This window comes from Idiotropiscis lumnitzeri, chromosome 7 (genome assembly GCF_059441095.1).
Source record: "Idiotropiscis lumnitzeri isolate Australia: NSW breed Sydney's pygmy pipehorse chromosome 7, RoL_Ilum_1.0, whole genome shotgun sequence".
Lineage (NCBI taxonomy): Eukaryota > Metazoa > Chordata > Actinopteri > Syngnathiformes > Syngnathidae > Idiotropiscis > Idiotropiscis lumnitzeri.
This window is the reverse complement of record NC_142397.1, coordinates 18729749-18750427: the sequence shown is the minus strand read 5'-3', so window position 1 is coordinate 18750427 and position 20679 is coordinate 18729749. Positions and strand designations below refer to the sequence as shown.

The window sequence follows — 20679 nt, the reverse complement described above, 5'->3', positions numbered from 1 at the left end:
TATTTATTAAAGGAGTGGTATAAAATGTTAGTGATTTCACACTTGAAGCAGGGCTTCAAATGTTAAATCCTAGGTCACCTTTGCAAAAGAGATTGAAAGTCTCAATCACTTTCAACCTGGGTACACAAAGGTCAACAAAATCAAAATGAAAAAGAAGTCCCGCCAAAACGTAGCCAAAGATCTATGGGTGTTTGCAAGAGAAGCAACGTAATTGAAGAATTGGTCGGGGCTGGGGAGAACCTCTTCACTTATGTGAAGGCCCCTTGGACATTGTCAGCATGTGAGATTAGCTCACGTGGTTTCCCGGTAAGAGTGGTTCTAAAAATATATTTGGGGGAAGCCACGCAACACAATTACACACTTTCTCCGTTTAAAGTTAAGCGATGCGTATTCGACGTAACAGAGCAGACGAATCAGGTGCGTGTGCGATTACCCGGATGAGACTGGCCGCCATCTTTACTCCATCCTCTCTGCTTGCCGGTTGGGCGGAACACCATTTGAGTCGACCCAGTTGGTTTCTACGGACCGCTGACAGACCAGGCAGAAAGGCACATCATCGTGTTTCCCCCCTCCCCGACAAATCAATTTGTCACTTTCGACGGTTCCATTCGCAATGGCAGAGCGAGAAGAATGCGTGTACCAGGCAAAACTCGCTGAGCAGGCCGAGCGATATGACGGTAAGCACACTACTTGAAATGGGACATGCTCACCGTTGGCGTTTCCACCCCTGTGCTAGCTAACTAATGTTAACAGAGCGGCGCTTTGCTGAGCGTTTTTGCTCCCGTTAAACGTAGCTTGGCTCCATGGCGAACGGCACGCTGCTGTGACTGGAGTATCTTACTGCTAATGAATGGCATTGCTAGCAGCTGTCCAAATTCAAAGGGGATTAATTAAACAAGTGGCGTCCAGAGGCTAGGGTTAGCGAAAGGGCTACAACAAAATGGCGGATCAGTAGAGCGTGAGCTGTCAGGAGTTACCTCCCTGCACCACCGTACCTCACATACACACTGCCTTTCTTTTTAAACTCACGCAGTGGCTTTGCGAACGTGATCTGAATCATTGCCATAAAGCGAATCGGGTTTTCCACGAAAGTCGAAGTTTAACGTGCGGGGAGTGGGAGGACAACTGTTGACTTGATGGGCTGCTCCTCTGCCGTTCTCATGGCCGCGCAGTGAAGCTCGATTGACGAAAATGACCCCCCTCTTCCTCCCTTTCTGATCTCGTTCACTGCCGTTAGAACGTCATACCATTAGTGGTCTCATAGGGGCTGTTTTTAGACGCCCGCCTGTGCGACAGTTATAGGTTGCTTAGTAACGTTAAATGAATGTGCCATGACTCACTCAGGGATTTGGAGCTGTGGAAGAGATTGATTGATGGGCTTCTGACTACATGGAAACCTGTCTGGAATGTGGTGAACGTAATGTAGTTGTTCTGCAACGGATTCCAGGTTATTTTTTCAAGACGTGAAATATCTTCACAGATTCTGATCTGAGGGTGTTACCGCCACACTTTCGCTTAGCGTGAGCAATCAGGTAATGCAGGTTTTAGCTCTCTGGCATTTCGGAGATATTTTCAACCGTTTTGTAACATCATGTATTTATCCTCATACTGCCATGTTCAGTGAGAATACCACCACTATGCATATGTGTGGTCGTAATATTACAAGCTTTATTTCTGTTTTTATGACGGTGAAGCCGCACTATTATGAGACTGAATGTGTATCTTTTGCATAAATATATAATGCAAACGGTCTCTTTTGGCTTGTTTAAAATTTCACTTCAGTAGAGTCTAGAGATGCAACAATTAATGGCCAAATAATTGATGATAAAATAACTGTTTTTTTAAATCCATTGGCTGTATTTTCTTCATGTGAATTCTTATGAATTTCCATTTTCTCAACAGAAAATATTATATTTCTGTCGTCCTCCATCAAAACACACTGAGCATTTGTGTTAAATCAAAATAAAACATTTGCTTTTACTTGGGAATCCACGGCAACTTTTTGCCCATTTTCTGACACACAAACCAAACCAGTAACTGAATCATAAATCCCTAGTTTGTTAATTGTCTACACTGTCAACTTGAAATAATGTCTTGTTTTTGAATAAGGGGGGTAATTAAATTGTTTTTAGTCTATTCATCAATTAATTGACAAAGTAATGAACAGATTAATCAATTATTAAACTAATCATTACTGGCAACCCCTGTATGGTCTAATGAAATTTAAGTTAGTTTTGGCACATGAAAACCATCAGTGTAAGCAGTATAATATGATTGTGTAAAGCTATTTCTCACTTAGAATATAACTGCTGTACACAAACCATAATCACATTATTTGTTAGGATTATTCAAGACGAGGGGTCTCCAAACCCTGCCCTCTGGGGCTGTTTTTTCCTGCATGTTTTAAGTTTCCTACTTAAAACACACCTGATACAAATAACAATACAGATCATCAGCAAGTTCTGCAGGGGTCTGATAACATCCAGATCATTTGAATCAAGCGTGTTGCAGGAGAAAACCTCTAAAGGTTGAGACCGAAAGGGGCAAAAAGCATCATATTTGTTGCTGTTGTATCTTGTTGTAGTGTGGCATCAAGTTTGTATTTTATTGCCAATGATCAGCCACGATAAAATAAAATTTTGGGGTTTGGAGCAGATGGCGGACAGCTGGTGGCTCATGCATCAGAACATGGACATGATACACAGGGGATTCTCAACAACTGAGCAAACGTGTTGAAATGAGTGTTGTGTGTGTCTTGTCTACAGAGATGGTGTTGTTTATGAAGAATGTGGCGGGCATGAATGAAGAGCTCACAGTGGAGGAGAGGAACCTACTATCTGTGGCTTACAAGAATGTGATTGGCGCTAGGAGAGCTTCCTGGAGGATAATCAGCAGCATTGAACAGAGAGATGAGAGCAAGGGTGAAGAAGAGAAGTTGAAGATGGTCCGGGAATACAGGAAAACGGTAAAACATTTCACAGACAAAAGTAACAGCCCCTTAACATCTGATATGACTTCTCCCATGATTGCAAATGCACTTCACAATTCAAAGTGTCTCGTTATGTACTGATGTGAGATCACCAGCTTCTATTAATAATACACACTACAAACTGCTTCTGAACAGACTGCATCTGAGTCATAGCTGGCAACTTGTGCACTCGCTTGCCTTTATGAAAGGAAATACGAGCTGGCTATTACTCAGGGAGAGGCCAGAGTGTGTCAGAGCAAGGGGAGGGGCTTTTGGATTGCAGTCAATACTTCACTGGGTAATCCTGCTGGAACTGTTAGACTTCAACCAGTAAGACATCTACCTTTTTGGAATGAAAAAATAAGGGAATAAAAACAGGCTGCATACTACATTAGAGTATTTGGTTGGCGCTAACAGAAAGTTAACCTGTATCAAGCGTTATACACAAAATAATAAACGTTTGTATGATTATTTATTAAATTTTTTTTTTTTATGGCAGGTTGAAGATGAGCTCAAGTCAATCTGTGGTGACATTCTGGAGGCATTGGAAAAGCACCTACTGCCCTCTGCTGTTGCTGGAGAGTCGAAAGTCTTCTACAACAAAATGTGCGTGTGTGTGTTAGGGGTTTTATCGGTGCATTTTCTTTTTCTGAATCAAATTATGCAGCACAGTCCCTAGCATCACTATAGATGTGACTGCAAGCATGACAGCTACATTTGAATTTTGTACAATTTCAGGAAGGGCGACTACCACAGGTACCTGGCAGAGTTTGCTACAGGCAACGGCAGAAAGGAAGCAGCAGAGCAGAGCCTGGTGGCCTACAAAACCGCTACTGATCTTGCCACGCAAGAGCTGCCACCCACTCACCCCATTCGCCTTGGTCTCGCACTCAACTTCTCCGTGTTCTACTACGAGATCCTCAACTCACCGGATCGCGCTTGCAGGTTTTTGTTGTGGCTGTCCAATGTTTTAATATTGCCTTGTTAGTTCATTAACTGAAATTGTATCAATGACACTAGTTGGTCTTTTCATTTTGCCGCCAAGTCAATTTTGACCCGAATGAGAAATTGATCAGAACTTGAGCCAACAAAGTTACTGCATTTCTGCTCAGGTTGGCGAAGGCTGCATTTGATGACGCAATTGCAGAACTCGACACACTGAGTGAAGATAGCTACAAAGACTCGACACTTATCATGCAGTTGTTACGCGACAACCTGACACTATGGACTTCAGATATGCAGGGGGAAGGTGAGACACATGTGACTCAAAATTGTCTACATCCGTTTCCACAAATTGATGCTGATACACTGAAAAAACTTGCTGCCCGTTAGCTTGTGAGCACCTGCTTTATGAAAAGAGCTAATGTTAAAGGGGACGTCAACGCAAAAATGTTCTCTATAAGAATAATTTCTATGCAGGCCCGCAAGTGGAAACACGACCTGCTGATTATTATGAATATGAGTAAAGCAGTGAATTGCACCAGTAGTCATCTCAGGGGGTGGCCATTTTGTCACTTCTGTCGACTAAAAATGATATCACAGTTGCTCAAGGCTCAACGAACAACCAATCATGGCTCTGCTTCAGAAAACAGGTGAGCTGTGATTGGTCGTTACCTGAGCAACTGCAATGTCATTTTCAGTTGAGAGAAGTGACAAATTGGCTGCTCCTTTAGATGGCTAAAAACGGTAGAATTTTTCTGCTTAACTCATTCCACAAACGCATTATTAATTAGAATGCCATGTTTCGAGTGGCGAAGGCAAATATAATAAAATTTTATTGTAAATTTTTTTTTTGATGTTCTGGAAAAATGCACCTGCATGTGTCACGCCAGCAATTTATTGAGAATGTTGTACTGAAAATTGGAGAAACTTCAAACATCCACTGATCACCAGTATTATCAGTTTTGGAATTTTAATTATAGTTCATTTTTATTACATTCATTTTGAGTTTTGTTTTTTAAATTTAGTTGGTCGTAATTAGGTTTCAGTGCGGCTTTGTTAGTTTTTATTAGTTTTAGTTTTTTCAAAACCAGTTTTAGTATTACTTTTCATTTTTAAAAAAAAGTTTAGTGTGCAAGATCAGAAAAACACCACTCGACGAGTTGTGTAGTAAGAAATCAACAAAAATACTTTAAAATATTTTGAGAATACAGGGGATACTTCAGCAGTCCACTGTCTTTGAACATTAATAAACACACTGCATAATACCGCTTCTAAAGTTAGATGCATGCATGCACCCCAAATAAATAAAGCTAGGGTGCCTTGTTTGCCAATTTACCAACTCCTAATATATGAACCAAAAAAGGAAAGCACTTTTAACCTAGCGTTGAGTTTCAGGCAAAGTTATGTCAAAAGCAGGCGAGCCAAAAAGCCACACCCAAACTTGTCTTCTCAGAGCGAAGTCATTGTCCACTCGCGCGGCGCCGGAACCGGAAAATATACTATTAACAAAAGGAAAGAACAGGTGTAAGGTATGCTAATGCAATGGTTATATATTATCAACATGAACAGAAAATGTGTTCATGTTAATGTTTTGGGGAAAGTGCTGTCTGTGTGTGGCCATCTAAGCTCTCAGTTTTTTTTTCGTTTTTTTTCTTTGCAGTAAGAGTTGCCTCCGCTTCCCGCCAGCCCCTAAAAAAAAATTCTCATTCACTCCAAACTTTCTCTCTGCTGCTTGATTACAGTTTTCAGTTGCACATTTCACAACTTGCAGCTTTGTGGTCTGCAGAATATGATTCTCTTGAGGGGCCTTTGTGTTCAGTCATTCTCAGTTGTCTTTGGACGCCGTAGGAGATATTGGTGCATACGTCTAGAGTGCCTTCTCAGGGCTGTCTGTGAAATTCAATTTTATTCATGTATAAGTCGCAGGTCCAGCCAACCCATGGGAGGGGAAAGTGTGACCTGTAGTACGGAACATCCGCTAAGCTTAAACATAAAAACTAGGGCTGTCAAAATTAAAGCATTAACTCAGATAATCCCAATTTTTTTAAATTCAGTTAAATATTTTAACCTAGTTTGATTTACTTAAAAAATAATTTGCATACATTGCAAATATTGTGCCATATTCGCTGTACATCTTTAGCACGTCTCAGAACAAAACTAGTTACCACTGGGCCTTGCAAACCATCACTGCTGGAGTGTGGCGCTTGTGAGCAGTTTTGAGAAACGTTTTGAAGAAAAATGCCTGTAAAGATGTCTCACTTTAGATCAAGAATCCAAGAAAGCTATTCAAACAGTCTTTGAATTAAATATACTCCATGCTTGGTGATTTTGCTTCAATTCCAAGATGTTATTGAAGTAAAATCTGTTACAAGCTTCGCAAAAAATAGTAGTTGAAAAATGTGACTGATCACAATTAATCATGGCTTTTTTTGGGTGATTATTTAGTTAAAAAATTAATCACTTGACAGCACTAATGAAAACAACACTTTTGATGACATGTGACTAATACATAACAATTTACGAGTCAATATCTAGCATTATAAGATAACATAGCCTCTCTGTATATTGGAGTGGAGTGGACCCCAGCATGTTTGTGCTGGAGCATTCATCAAATTCATTGGATTGGAAAAACAAAACATTTAAAAATTGGGGGTGTGTTGGAGTCTTTGCTGACTCGATCAGAAGCAAGATGCTCAAATTCAGATGGTTTATTGGACGTGTGTGTACCCTCTAAACACACTTGGTGTATTTTTCTTGCAAATCTTGGTGGAGTCATTCAATCGTTGAAGCGTTTGACTTTGGCACATTTGCGCGTTGTTTGTTACTGGTGTGAAGCTGCCTCCTGATTGTGTTTGTACCTTTTGGTGTCTGGTTTTTGCAGGAGAAGAACAGACCACAGAAGCACTGCAAGATGTGGAGGATGAGGCGCAGACTTAGAGAAGATTTTGCCACTATCAGCCAACAACTTGTGACCACCCCACCCCTCCCCTCCCAAAACTCAACCAACTCATCACACTCCTCGACTTCCTTGGTTGTCCGCCCTCTTTTTCCTTTCCCTTCCCACTCTTCTCATCTGCCTCTGCTACTTCAGGACCCAACAGGGCACTGGAGTTGATCATTTTGGTTTTCCTCTTCTTTAATTTTTTCTCGCCCTCCATTAGTCCTTACACCACTACCACGTCATCCAGTCAGGAAATACAATGATAGAGAGACAAAGAGAAGCCCCCGGGTTTTTTTTTTTTTGTTTGTTTTATTTTGTTCCTGGTACAAGCGGTTCTGAAATGTTATCTTTTTTTTCTTTGTGTTTTCCTTTTTGCTTTTCCTCAATATTTGTATCAGTTGCTGGATGTATTGAGAATCTTTCTTAATGTAATTACAGAAATTAACTTTTATTACTGAAAATGTTGACTATTAGTTAATGGGAGCTATTTTATCTTTGTTTTTAGTGAATCAATGTTAACTTTTTAATGGGCACTTTTGAGAGCTGCAAGTGTCTTTTTTATGTTAGTATTTCAGAGGACGTTGGCAACATTTGTGATATCCAAGTGGGGCAAAGAAGTGCTATTACACCATAGTCAATTTTTTTTCCTCTCCTCTTCTGTTCTATGTAGGTGTCTTTAGATTGTACTTTGTGCTAAATACTGTAACAGTGCACACATGGCTGAGGGTTGCATTATCACTTGCTGTTTGAATTAAGGGTAGGGAAAAAAAGTAAAGTATCAGTTTGCCCCGCTCCTTTATAGAGAGCCTTAAAAAAGTTGGTTGTTTGCGCTCGCTAGTATTCTTTTCTGCACCTATCCCCAACTTTGTACTAAAGCTCCTTTTGGTTGAGAGCGTATTTCACTGCAAGTTCTTTTGCTTCTCTACTCGTTTTGCTGCATCATGTGTAACTTGGAGCTAATTTGTACTACTGGATATCTGACTGGAGCCAGACAGGGAATCTGTATTGTTCTTACTGAAACACAGCATGGAATTAACATTAAACAATCAAAATTAAGAAGAAGCGTTCTGTCTTGTTTTTGTCATGGAATGATGCTTTGGACATATTTTTTGTGTTTGGAATGGTGTTCCATCAGTCTTATCCAGGCAAGTATTGAAGGCTTAGCCTAAGTGGTAGGATGGTCATCTCCCAACCCAGAGGTTCTGCGTGCGATCCCCAGCCGTTCTGACCATGTCAAAGTGTCCTTGGTTAAGATCCTGATATTTTGCGGCTTCTCAGGTTTTCCCCCAAAAATTAAAAAAATATGAAAAAATACTCCAGCATTGCGAAAAGGTGTGTTTTAAAGAGATGAGTTCCCTGCAAGGTTTTTGTACATAACCACGTGCATTCATACAAGGAGCGTGATTGGTTACTGGTATACCATGAGCTGATTGGCTGCAATGACCCAGCATTTTCGCTTGTTTTATCTCACCACTCTCATCCACATTAATAATTAATAGAAGCGAGCCGGATAGGCGGGTGGGAAACGACTGTATTTAGAAACTGAGCGGACCACCCTCAACCATCCGACAAGCACAGCGCGCTCAGCCATGATTACTTCCGGCGGCGGTGCTGTTTCTTCGTTAGTGCAAAAGTGCATTAATCCACCAGGGTTGTACCTTTGGTTAAAATGCACCATGGGTTCTATTTGAAGTAAGCCAATTTTAGGATGAAAACTCAAACAATAATGTAGTTATTAGCCATCGTTCCGATGTAATCTTAAATTTCTAATTCTGATTTTAGATCACGTTCCTCTCCCAGCTTGCAGTTTATTTCTTCTTCATTTTGTGTTTTTAAAGCTAAATATGTTGTGTAACAAGTATTTCGAATATTGGGAACCATGCCGTGGTTATGGGTCACAACGTCGTAATAGGCATAAATCCCCCAAAATAAAAATGTAAAATAACACACACACACATACACAAAAAAATTTTTGGGCTCAACCTTTTTTCACCTTTTACGGAGGTTAGGTTTTGCTAGGAATTACTGTTTTGCATTTTTGGAATATGAATTGAGCAGCCAAATCTACCCGTTTTTACTAGGGGGTGGCCATTTTGCCACTTGCTGTCAACTAAAATGACATCACAGTTGCTCAGGGCTCAGGAAATCACCAATCATGACTCATTTTGCAAATCTCATATGACCAAACTCAGAAAACTGATTTATCTCCCCTGTGACCTAAAAGAAATCAAGAGTGTCACACAATTCTTTGGCTAATTTGCACGTTCTGCATAAAATTAGCCCCTCCAACCTAGGTGTGATTATGTAGAGCATAGGTGTCAAACTCATGGCCCAGGGGCCAGATCCAGCCCGCCACATCATTTCATGTGGCCCGCGAGGGCAAATAATGCGCAACTTCATGTTTCTTGCTAAAAGACCAAAATTGCAAACTTACTTAAATTATGTTAAAATATCGCAAGCATTGTTTTTCCAATCACACTTTTTTAAAATGGATTGAACTGTAGTTGAATAAACAGCATTTTCTTGGATTCTGATTTTAAAAACTAAATGGCCCACAGAGGGAAACCAAAACTGACACAGCCCAGGAGAAAAAATGATTTGACACCCCTGATGTAGCGCTTCCGTTGGTGATAGCTGTGGTGGTTTTGGCAGACAGTTTTTTTTTTTTTTAATGAAAAATATGTTATATTTTGTAATAAAATATCTGAGTTGACAAACATTTGAGCTTTTATTTCCATGTATTATGACTGTATCTGATGGATGACTTAGACAATAGAAACCAAACCAACTTCTTGTCTATTATATATAAAATAAGTATTTAATTCTTTAAGATCAATATAAAACAGTAACATGAGACCTGAAGAGGGCAGCAAGGCTCACCTAATCTTGACTGGACTGTAGTTGGTAGTTGGTGTGCTTTATGAGGCCATAACATCAGCACCACAACTTTGCATTCCCTCCACAGGGTGTATTGTTGCTTTAAGTGATCTCATCGGCGTCCTCAGGCCTCTATTGACTTCCTGTGGAAATTTCTTGCAGCATGCCTTACAAATGTTGTCAAGTGTCTGACTGAGGAAACAAAATGTCAATGAAATATTATGAACTTCCTCTGCTACAGATACAGTCAATATAAATAGCCAAGGTTATTTTCAGGTGATATTTGCGAAATTTTCTCCGCCCAGCTCTGCCCAGAGAGCTGAGTGTGCAGGTGGCATCTGATTACAAGGACGCTACCGCAAACGTACAGAACAGAATGCTTTGGATCAACAATTTTTTCTGCCTTCCAAATTATCATACCATCAGGCCATGGTAACAAACATCCGTGTCTTGAATAATAATAATAACGATACAGTGCTGTGAAAAACAGATTAAGAACCCACGTGTACACAAAATGCAGTTTTTAAATAGTGGTTTTATTTTTTTATGGGAGAAAAAAGTACTTTTCCCTGAACCTAAGAACTGGTTGGGCCCCCTTCAGCAGCAAAAACTGAAATCAAGTGTTTTTCTATAACTGGAAATGAGCCTTCCACATCGCTGGAGAAATTTTGTTCTGGTCTTCCTCTCAGAATTGTTTTAATTCAGCAACACTGCACAATTTTGGTGCATGAACTACCTTTTTAAGGTCATGTCGCAGGACTTCAATCAGACTATGCCACTCCAAAACCATCACGTTTTTCTTTCTAGGCTATTCAGAAATTGAATTGCTGGTATGTTTTGGATCATTGTCGTGCTTTCAGAAGCAAATGGCCCTTTTCCATTGTACCGTTTTTTTTCCCAGGATGGACAATTACAATGGATTGTTCCTCAGAACCTCTTCCAAGCTGGCTTTTGAACACAGGCCGTGGAAGCTTGTGTTGTCATTGTCTTCTGATTGGCTGACAGTTGTTGGCGTTTCTTTAAGATAAGCAGCAAAGAACCCCCTGCACTTCGGCCATTTCCTGGTTTTAAGCAAGTGAGGCAGCTGGCTACCACCAAGTCATAAAAACGCAGTACGTATATTGTGATTTACAACAATACTTAACCATATTATCAATTTCATATGTAAAATTCACAGTATGCACTTCATTGGGTCCATTTAAGAGAAGGCGAGCAAGCCCTATCTTTAGGAAATAACATTATGAGTTAACAGTAAAGATAGAATACAGGATAAACAGTACTGAAAGACAATTCTGGTTTGCAACAGCACAAACAAACGTGCTCACCCATCAAATGTATTGCTTTCCATTTTGTGCTGAAGGACAGTGGCCCACATGCATTGAAAAAAGTCGCAGTATTGGACCGGTTGAAGAGACCAACATTACAGGCCAACAGGTACTTTGGTTCTGGATGCAGGTAATAAAAACACAAAGCAAGCACTCACAAAAGAACAATATTTTTCTGCTGTCAAGAAGGTCGAGTCCCAGGTTTACCTGGCCAAGACACTTTAATGTCTCCAAAGGCCAATGAGGAAAAAAAACGTGATGCTGAGATTATTCTGGAGGGAAAAAATAATTCTGGAGGGAACAAATTCACAATTCTGGAGGGAAAAATTATGCTGCATTTTAAATTTGGAAGGAAAAGAGATACATTTGCAATCAAAATGATTCAACCCGCTTTGCATGTTAGAATTATTGTAAAAATACAATTTCTCAATTTTTTGCAATAAACTAATTCAACAAAAACTGTTTAAATATTTCAACGCTAATATTAGTTTGTATCGTTATCCAACATCCATCCATCCAGTATCTGTACCGCTTCTCCTCACAAGGGTCGCGGGGGTGCTGGAGCCTATCCCAGCTATCTTCGGGCAGTAGGCGGGGGACACCCTGAACTGGTTGCCAGCCAATCGCAGGACACACAGAGACGAACAACCATCGGCGCTCACACTCGTACCTAGGGGTAATTTAGAGTGTCCGATCAACCTGACATGCATGTTTTTGGAATGTGGGAGGAAACCCACGCAGGTACGGGTGAACATGCAAACTCCACACAAGAAGGCTGGAGGAGGAATCGAACCCACGACCTCTGCACTGTGAGGCCATCGTGATATCCAGTCACCCACTGCACAGCCGTTATCCAACACAAAATCCTAATTTTAATCATTACTGCAGTCTCCAAAATTTTCAATCCCCTGTCTCAAGCACACCTGATGCAACCAATCAAGTCCTTCATCAGAATCAGAATCAGAAGTCAAAAATCCCTTTATTGTCATTGTACAGTGTGCAACGAGATTAGAGAGCTCCCCTCTCCAGTGCAATACAACAATAATTTAATCAAATATATAAATTAGATAAATAAAAGAATAAATAATGAGATGGAAAATAATACGGAATTGGATAAATAAAAACACATTACGTCGCTGTTCTGCAAGGTAAGGGTGGTCGTGTGTGTTTGTGAGAGTTCAGCATGGAGATGGCTCTCGGAAAGAAACTGTTCTTCAGTCTATTAGTCTTTGATTTGATGCACTTGTAGCGCCTGCCAGAGGGTGTCATGAGGTCAAGTGTGCTTGAGACAGAACACATAAACACCTAGAGCGGTTATGAGTTTGTCAGGAGTGATGTTTTAGTGAATGTTACAAATATGGCTAAATCAAAAGAATTGTCCAAAAAGTTCAGAGAAGAAATCATTGCCTTGCACAAACAAAGAAAAGGATATAAAACGATGCAAAAATCTCTGAATGTTGCCAGAGATACAGTTGGAGGCATAGTTTGCAAGGTCAAAGTTAAAGAAACAGTGGTGATCTACTTGGACGTGGCAGAATGAGAAACTATTAGCGGCTGCCGCCTGATTCCTGAGGTGGCAAGCTGTCAAAAATAATCAAGTGACTGCAAAACACCTGTGACAAGACTCGGTGGCAGCAGGCAGTGAAGTTTCAGTTTGTACAAAAAAAGCACATACTAAACACTGAAAGGTCAAGACGTACACCACTACTAAACCAAAAGCATAAGAAGAGTCGGCTCCATTATGCTCAAAATCAAATCGCTCTGTAAAAAAAAAAATCATGGGGGGCACCATTCTGCCCCTAATGTAGATTTACCAATGATAAGAATAAGATAACATAAGCGTGAATAGTATTTTTAACCTAGAATTTAAAAATAGTGTAACCCCCTCCCCCCAAAAAAAATCCCATTTACATGTTTTATTGAGACCATGTGTCAGCAACAGCGTGCCTGCCAGGTAACCCTCAAGGAGCACTTCAGCAGCCCACGGGCATGTTCGAAATGAAGCTCACCAGTGACATGTTATTTTTTGTGTAGTTCTATTAAAAAAAAAAAAACTCCCCTTGCCAGTGAGCTGCATCATTTTTTTTTCCTATTCTTTTCACACTTGAATTGCGACAAATTTGATAATGATGATTTAAAGGGGAAGTCAACCCACAGAAATTGTCTGCCATCATATGTTTGCATTCACTAGTCTAAACATGGTATTGTGATTAATATTGCTTTTGGGGAATATGAGTGTTAATCAGTAAAGCCCCCCAAGATGGCTAAAAACTTTTACTGCTTTATTCATATTTTGCGAATACAATATCAATCAGAATGCCATGTTTCGACTAATAGAGCCTGCATAAAACATAGAGTAAAGAAAGGCTTTGGCTTCACTTCCCCTTTAAGAAACACGGATCAAACTTGTCACTGTTCACATTAATCAGTACTACGCAAGTATTTCTTTGTTTAAAAAGTTTGGTGAGCCCCTGATTTACACAATCTGACATGATTATAATTTATCTGTTCACTGACGATTTTTTTTTAGGGCACGCATACAACATGTACTTTTAGTTTAGTCATTTTGTGGAAAATCGCAGTGAGTATGTTTTTCTTGGAAGTCAATCACCTCAGACTAGCTGTTCTATTTAAAAATAGACCTGGACAGTGACACACGTCTGCTTCAAGGCAACGTGTGCGTGTGCGTGCGTGGGCGTGTGTGCACGCGTGTTCGTGTGTGTATGTGCGTGTGTGTGAGTGTGCGTCAAGGCCACAGGTTTCCTGTTGATGCCAGGCTGTCAGGAATGCCTCCAGTCAGAGTCAGGGGTCGAAGGATGTGTGTTAGTGTTATTTCCCGTCGCCAGCAGCATGCAGCATGCAGCATCGTGCAATTTACAATTGCATAACGTATTCCCACATCTGGAAATAGACGTGTAATGGAAACGAGACAAAGACTCGGTTGAAAAGAGCAGGTATGTTGGACTACTTTGTATCTGAGTCTTATGATGAGCAAAGCAGGGATAGAAAAGAGTCACTTTCACTTTTTCTCCATACAAACTTCCACAAAGAGAGACTTTCTTCCAGACCCATGCCACGTAACTCCCTCTTCAAGTTGTCAGACACTATCATGAAAGGCGCTCACTATAAGAGGAAAACGCTTCCAAATGCAAAATATTGGGGCTGTGTTGTGATATTTTTACAGGTGTATGTTGGCATGAGTAGAGATGTCCACAAACGTTTTGGGTACGAGTAGGTTCTTTCATTTTGCACAACAACATCACAGGTTTAAAAGTGCCTTACTCCACCAGGATTGTACCTTTAGCTAAAATGCACTACGGATTCAAGTTAAGATGAGCCAATTTCAGGATAAACATTAAAACTTTAACGGAGTTGCATCATAATCGTCCACTTCCAGGTTTGTAGATCACGTTCCTCTCACAGCCTGCCGCTTGCAATTCATTCTTCATTTTACATTTTCAAAGTTGAATCTGTTGTGTAACAAGTATTTCGAAGGTTGGGAATCATGTCGGGGTTCGTGTGCACGTACTTGCTCTTTTCCGCCTCAGCCTCTGTAAGTGGAGAAGAGATTGGCACTGTATTTTTGATTTTGTGGAGGTGATATTTGAGCTCACGTTTGATGTCAATAAATCCAAACTATTGTCCAGTACTCTTTCATACTTTCACAGGTTGAAGTGGACAAGGGTAGTCGTGTGCATTTGCACCGTTTTAGACAGCAGAACTGACAAAGCGAGCAATATGACCTTGCTTGCCTCCTTCCTGTGAGGTAGACGCTGAAGACAAGCTGCAAAAGGGGTCATGCAAATCTTGAACGGCCACCTGGAAATTAAGAGTAAATTAGATGTGTTTATTCATAGGGAAGAAAATGTTGACATGCATGTATTGGTGTTTACTTGTTATACTGTATGTGTTTAGTTATTTTTGGGGGGGTACCGGTATATATGCAGTAAATTCTTCATATTACGTGGCAAAATGGAAATAAAGACAAGAAGCTATGCGAAGATTAAAAAAAATCGACTAAGCTGCTGTAATCTTACTCAACTGCTGAATTGTCAGATGAGAAGCCGTCTTGGAGATAATAAGTAAAATAATACCTTTTTTTAATTATTGGGAAGGACATTTGGGTGGTGCGGGGTGGGTGTGTATATAAATGTATGTGTAAGGCTTTATATGTGGTATCACGTTTGGGAGGGTTATAAATATCGTAGGTAACATCATTAACATCACTGCTCTGCATGTTGTGCTGGGCCACCTGGAACAACAGCGGAGCTATGCAAGGATGCTCTTTGTGGGCTACAGCTCGGCATTCAACACGATCATCCCAGACATCCTCGTCGCCAAACTGGACACTCTCGGCCTCCCTGCCCTCACACGCATCTGGATTAAGGACCTTCTGACCAACAGACCCCAGACTGTGTTGCTCGGCCCCTACACGTCCTCCACCCTCATGCTGAGCACCGGTTCCCCCCAAGGATGCGTGCTGAGCCCTCTCCTGTACGCCCTCTACACCTACGACTGCAGCCCGGCCCACGGCAACAACACCATCGTCAAGTTTGCTGACGACACGACAGTGGTCGGTCTGATCTCGGAAGGTGACGAGACAGCCTACAGAGAGGAGGTAAAGAGACTGACAACTTGGTGCAAGGACAACAGACTGCACCTTAACTCTGCTAAAACAAAGGAGATTGTCGTCGACTTCAGGAGGAACAAGACGCTGCCGCCCCCCCTCTGCATCGAAGGCGTGTGTGTGGAGAGGGTCCACACGTTCAAGTTCCTGGGAGTACAGATCTCCGATGACCTTTCTTGGAGTCACAACACCACAGCAGTGGTAAAGAAGGTCCGCCAACGTCTGCACTTCCTGAGAGTCCTCAGGAAATTCAACCTGGACAGGAAGCTGCTGCTGGCCTTCTACCACTCGTCCATCGAGAGCCTGTTGACGTACTGTGTCTCCACCTGGTACAGCGGCTGCACTGAGGCGGACAGAGTGAGGCTCCAGAGGACGGTCAAAACAGCGCAAAGGATTATTGGCTGCCCTCTCCCCTCACTGTCGGACATCTACACCGCCCGGTGCCTCAGAAGGGCTCTCAACATCGTCAATGACAATACCCACCCAAACTCACACCTGTTCGACCTGTTGCCCTCTGGCAGGCGCTACAGATGCATCAAATCAAGGACCAATAGACTGAGAAACAGTTTCTTTCCGAGAGCCATCTCCATACTGAACTCTCACACACACACGAGACCACCCTAACCTTGCAAAACAGCATTGTGATGTGTTTCTATATGCCCTATTCAGTCTTATTTATGTATCTAATTTATATATTTGTCTGTATTATTGTTGTATTGCACTGGAGAGGGGAGCCCTCTAATCTCGTTGCACACTTGAGTACAATGACAATAAAGGGATTTCTATTTCTATTCTATTCTATTCTATTCTATTTCCCATAACATAATACTGAAGTAATGTAACTTGTGCACTCCAATAGTGACGAGGCACACAACGTGATCAGGTGTGTTTAATGTGGCAGAGTAACCCTTCGATCAGGGCCACGAATTGAGTCGCGACACAGAATTGATGACATATGCTAATTAACATAGTCAGTGATCTTGACCGGATGAAACTCTGCGTCACGCGTTCATTATGGTGCATTGTGGGTGGACGTAATCCCTACTGTGCAAATTGCTGGAAGGCAGACGATTCAGGAAGTTCAACTTTGGTGATGTTTATTGAAAAGCGTCAATCTGTTTACTTTCTCTGTAAACGTATGGCTGCAGCAACCGACCAACCTCCACCCATGACGCTACTCTCATATCACTGGTGTGTGCATGTCAGTGTGTGTTTTGGTGTCAAGGCCCTGGAAAGACTTATTGTCCGGCTCAGGAAGCACACTGCTATGAGAGCATGATTTGACATACACACGCGCACACACACGCATATGTCAAGGAACACATACTCAGTCTACTGGGCGGGTATTGGGAATGTCTAGGGCAGGATGCTAGTTCAGGAGGAAACCCCGTCCAAAGACCATGTTCATGTGTGCGTGTGTGCGTGTTCGTGCATGTGTGTGCATGTGTGAGTGAGAGCAGTCCCATTAATTACCTGAAAGGAGCCAAGAGGAAATAGGATGAATTCCCTTCTCCGCTATTCTGGCCTCATATTTTTTCCTGCCACATTTAAAGCCCGATTCCTGCAACGTCTCCAACGTATTTCATCAATGCAAGAACATCTCTTCCCATACACACCCAAACGCCAGTAAGACTCACATCCTCTGCATGTGACATTCATCTTGAGGCAGGCCAAGCTCCACATCCTCCCTTCTGCTCCCTCAGCCCGAGTGCTCACATCCTCTGTGTGCATGCGAAGGGAAGCTGGCCTCAGAGCGACGCTCCACTCTGCACACGGTAACTCTAAATCTCTGTTTTAACACTCAAATCTTTGCAGGTATCATTTCGCATTCTCTCTAAGTTTATGTCTTGATTAAAATGTTTTTCTTCTTGTATGAGGAATGTTGACACATCACTGTTTTTTCATTTTTTTCCAGCCCTCTCCTGCGATGGTTGTTTGATCGCGTCTCTACTTGAGTAGAAGATTCGCAGACCTGAATCTTGGAATTATTATTTTGCTTGTCGAGGACTCATCGGCAACACAGAAGCAAAGACGACAATGATGGAACTCAGGATCCAGCTTGTCCCAACAGGGGAAATAATTCTCTCTCCTGGGAAAAATGGGGAAAACTACTGCCACAACTGCAAGGTCAGTTCACACGCCGCAGTCAGATCTGAAGCCAGCTCTTGTGTCAGAGTTTTCCTCCCATCCTTCATTCCACTCACTCTTGCGCATCTAAGTGGCTGCCAAAGGTTACATCGAGTTTCTCGGGAAAATCCTTGCAGCGTTAGTCCTGCCAGTCGTGATGGGAAAATGAAGCTTCAAATTTGCTTCATGAATCAGTTGTTGTATTTTCGAGTCCTCTAGATGGCTCTCGTGGTTTAAATAAAATATTTAAAAAAAATGGCAAGTCAGTGTGCTTTCAGCCCAATGTTGAACAGAGAGTGCCATCTACAGGAGTCCAAAAATACTACAACTGGTTCATGAAGCAGAATTGAAGCTTTATTTACCCATCACTACCTGACAGATACTTACAGTGTGCTATTGCTAAGTGTTCACTAACTGCAACAACTTCAATGCTAGAGCTCCTGGTCGTTACTTTGATTTAACCTCCAACAACCTCTGAAAATTAATGTTGAATTTTTCCCGAGATGAGTGAAAAGTTAAGTGTAATTTCACTGAACACAATCACGTCGTTGCATCCAGGTCAAAATCCCGATAAATGTGTAAATATTTCAAGTGAGTAAAGTATCAAAGCAACTGTGTTCTTTACAATCTGTTCTTCATCGGAAGTCGTTATCGGAGGTTTACCAACAGTCGAAACCTTTTCCTGCAAGTTTGCATAAAATGTAACTGAAATCAATGGAATGTATAATAGAAGCTGCCAAAATAGTGTGTATGTATTATTTTTCATAAACCTTTTTCCTTAATATTTCTTTGTTGATGCTAAAAAAATGTGCACGCAAAGCAGAATACGAATATGGTGATAAACCTGTTGCATTGTACGCTAATAATGAGCATTGCCATTAAAATAAATCAGCATGATGGTGTCAAGAGTCCCAACGTTATCATCCTAACTATAATGTTCAGTCAAACCTTTCATTTATTTATTTTCATTTTTTCCACTGCTACAAATAACTGTGATTGTCTTGCATATTCATTGCAGATTTCACACATTATAGAAGGAAAAAAAACACATATTGTCATTCAGTAACCGCTGAGAGTGCTTTTTATGACAAGTCCAACTGTAACTGATAGTGTGAAATAAAAAGGATCCATTTCTTAATCTGTTTTCTATATTTGTTCGGGTTGTGGGTGAGCAGGAGCCTCTCTCACATGAAGTGAGTGGCAAGGTACATCCTGGTTCATCGTCACCAAATGATTTGGAAATGACAAGAATTTGTGTGTGTGCCAGTTGCATGAAAGTCAGATAAATCAACCGCTGCACAACCAATGGCGTCATCGTTTGCAAGGGAAATAAAAAAAGTCATATGGATGCACATCTTCAGAAAGAATGTTGCTGTGATTCTCTCCGAACCCTGTAGATCACTGATATTTCTTGGCATAGCAATGGATTATGGGTCGACAACATCATGTGTTCCTCTTAGTTTACTTTTTAAATATGACATTTATTCATCCTTGCCTTGGACAACAGTGTCTGTTGATCAAGTTTGTCACACAGTAAAAGGCAAGCTTATGAAAACAGTGGTGATACCCTTTAAAGGTCCCGTACACATTTCTTTTTAATCATCTTTTTAATCAGGTTTGCAAGATAATTTCGGTTGGAAATGTGGAGGATGCTCTTTTTCAAGCTATTTTTGTCGGTCAGAAATTCCTGTGATTTTTGAACAAGCTGATTTTCTCATTAATAGTTACAAATATTTAAATGAGCTTTACTCTTGTTGGGTTGGTGTTTTCTTCAACTTAACATGGAAAAAAACTTTCCTTGGATCGGTTGCTGCCGAAATGTGCGCTTCTTGTGGCCACCACGTCTCGTCTCATTGATATTCATCGGGCCCTCGTGCTGCCTTGGTCGCCTCAGAGTGAGCAGTGGCCGGCCACAATTCTGCCCAGGAGGAAAAATGTTCTTCCTCTATTTTGTCTTTGGGTCTCCAGTTGGTTCTCAGTTGTACTTAATTTTCTTTTGTTAAATTCACCTCCATGGTGACGCTGTGCAACCTCAGATCCGCCTTTGGAGACAATACGCCATATAGTAAAAAAAAAACCAAAAAAAAACCCTGAACAAACTAATACTAAAACTAATAACAAAAATGAACTAAAACAAAATAAAAAAAAAAATAACAAAATAAAACTAATTAAAAAAAAACTTGACCCAAAACTAAAATGAACTTATCTTAAAAAACAAACGTGAAAATAAAATAAAAATTAACTACACTGAACAATCCAGCTTTTCCTGCCTATTCCATATTTTTTGGGGATATGATCCATAACGGGTGTTTGTTGGGGCTTTCCCTTTTTCAAACAGTTTCTAACGGCTTCTTTCCTGGTCTGCCCAAATTGGAATATGAAGTTGGTGGTTCAGCAAAGCACGCTGTAATCGGAAACAATTATAACCCTGGTAGCAACCACACAACGGGCAAGCACTTGAATAATGAGTGACAAATCGACTACACGACGCCATAATCACAACCACTAGTTTTTGCAGGCCTTTGCCTTTTAAACGCCATTGCATGCAAACAAAAACCTGTGGAAAAAAATTGGACGTTCATGGCAAGGGGCCTATAAGGCTCGCCACCTTTGATCGATTGGTTGTTGGATGGAGATATCTCAGCAGCGAGACCACTTAATATGTTTGCACACCAAACTCACCATCCAGACGTTGGTTTGAATCGACTCTGGCCTACCTGTGTGACGCCGTGGTGCTTATTTGAAACAGATTATGACGCGTGTGAGCTGCACCGTTAGCGAAGGGGTACATGTTGTCGCCTTTCACACCAATTGCGTGGTTTTGATTCATGATCGGTGCCCCAATAGTCAGCCACTGTTGCTGCCATGCTCC

The 20679-nt window shown here is 41.2% G+C and overlaps 2 protein-coding genes across 3 annotated transcripts in view; both read left to right on the top strand.

The window, feature by feature from the left end:
* Positions 1-416: 416 nt before the first annotated feature.
* Positions 417-6917, top strand: ywhae1 (tyrosine 3-monooxygenase/tryptophan 5-monooxygenase activation protein, epsilon polypeptide 1). The gene is made up of 6 exons (XM_088300086.1): positions 417-677; positions 2766-2965; positions 3468-3574; positions 3707-3913; positions 4081-4217; positions 6792-6917. Exons 1-6 carry the CDS (start codon positions 614-616, stop codon positions 6845-6847), a joined length of 771 nt encoding a protein of 256 aa, XP_088156212.1. The 5' UTR covers positions 417-613; the 3' UTR covers positions 6848-6917.
* Positions 6918-13858: 6941 nt separating this feature from the next.
* Positions 13859-20679, top strand: part of LOC148333847 (unconventional myosin-Ic-like) — a 61316-nt gene continuing 54495 nt past the window's right edge. Inside the window, exons 1-3 of one of the 2 annotated variants that reach the window (XM_088300242.1) lie at positions 13859-14007; positions 17350-17455; positions 17596-17807. In XM_088300242.1, the coding sequence (XP_088156368.1) occupies positions 17718-17807 (90 nt within the window). In that variant the 5' untranslated portion in view covers positions 13859-14007; positions 17350-17455; positions 17596-17717. Of the gene's footprint in view, positions 14008-17339; positions 17456-17595; positions 17808-20679 lie in introns of those variants that run through there. The other variant, XM_088300243.1, reaches the window with a different exon arrangement.

Excerpts from the sequence above, each read along its gene's own strand:
- ywhae1 (XM_088300086.1), top strand. The coding sequence starts at position 614 with ATGGCAGAGCGAGAAGAATGCGTGTACCAGGCAAAACTCGCTGAGCAG. Across the intron at positions 678-2,765 it reads GCAGGCCGAGCGATATGACG|AGATGGTGTTGTTTATGAAG; the intron begins GTAAGCACACTA and ends TCTTGTCTACAG. Across the intron at positions 2,966-3,467 it reads TCCGGGAATACAGGAAAACG|GTTGAAGATGAGCTCAAGTC; the intron begins GTAAAACATTTC and ends TTTTTATGGCAG.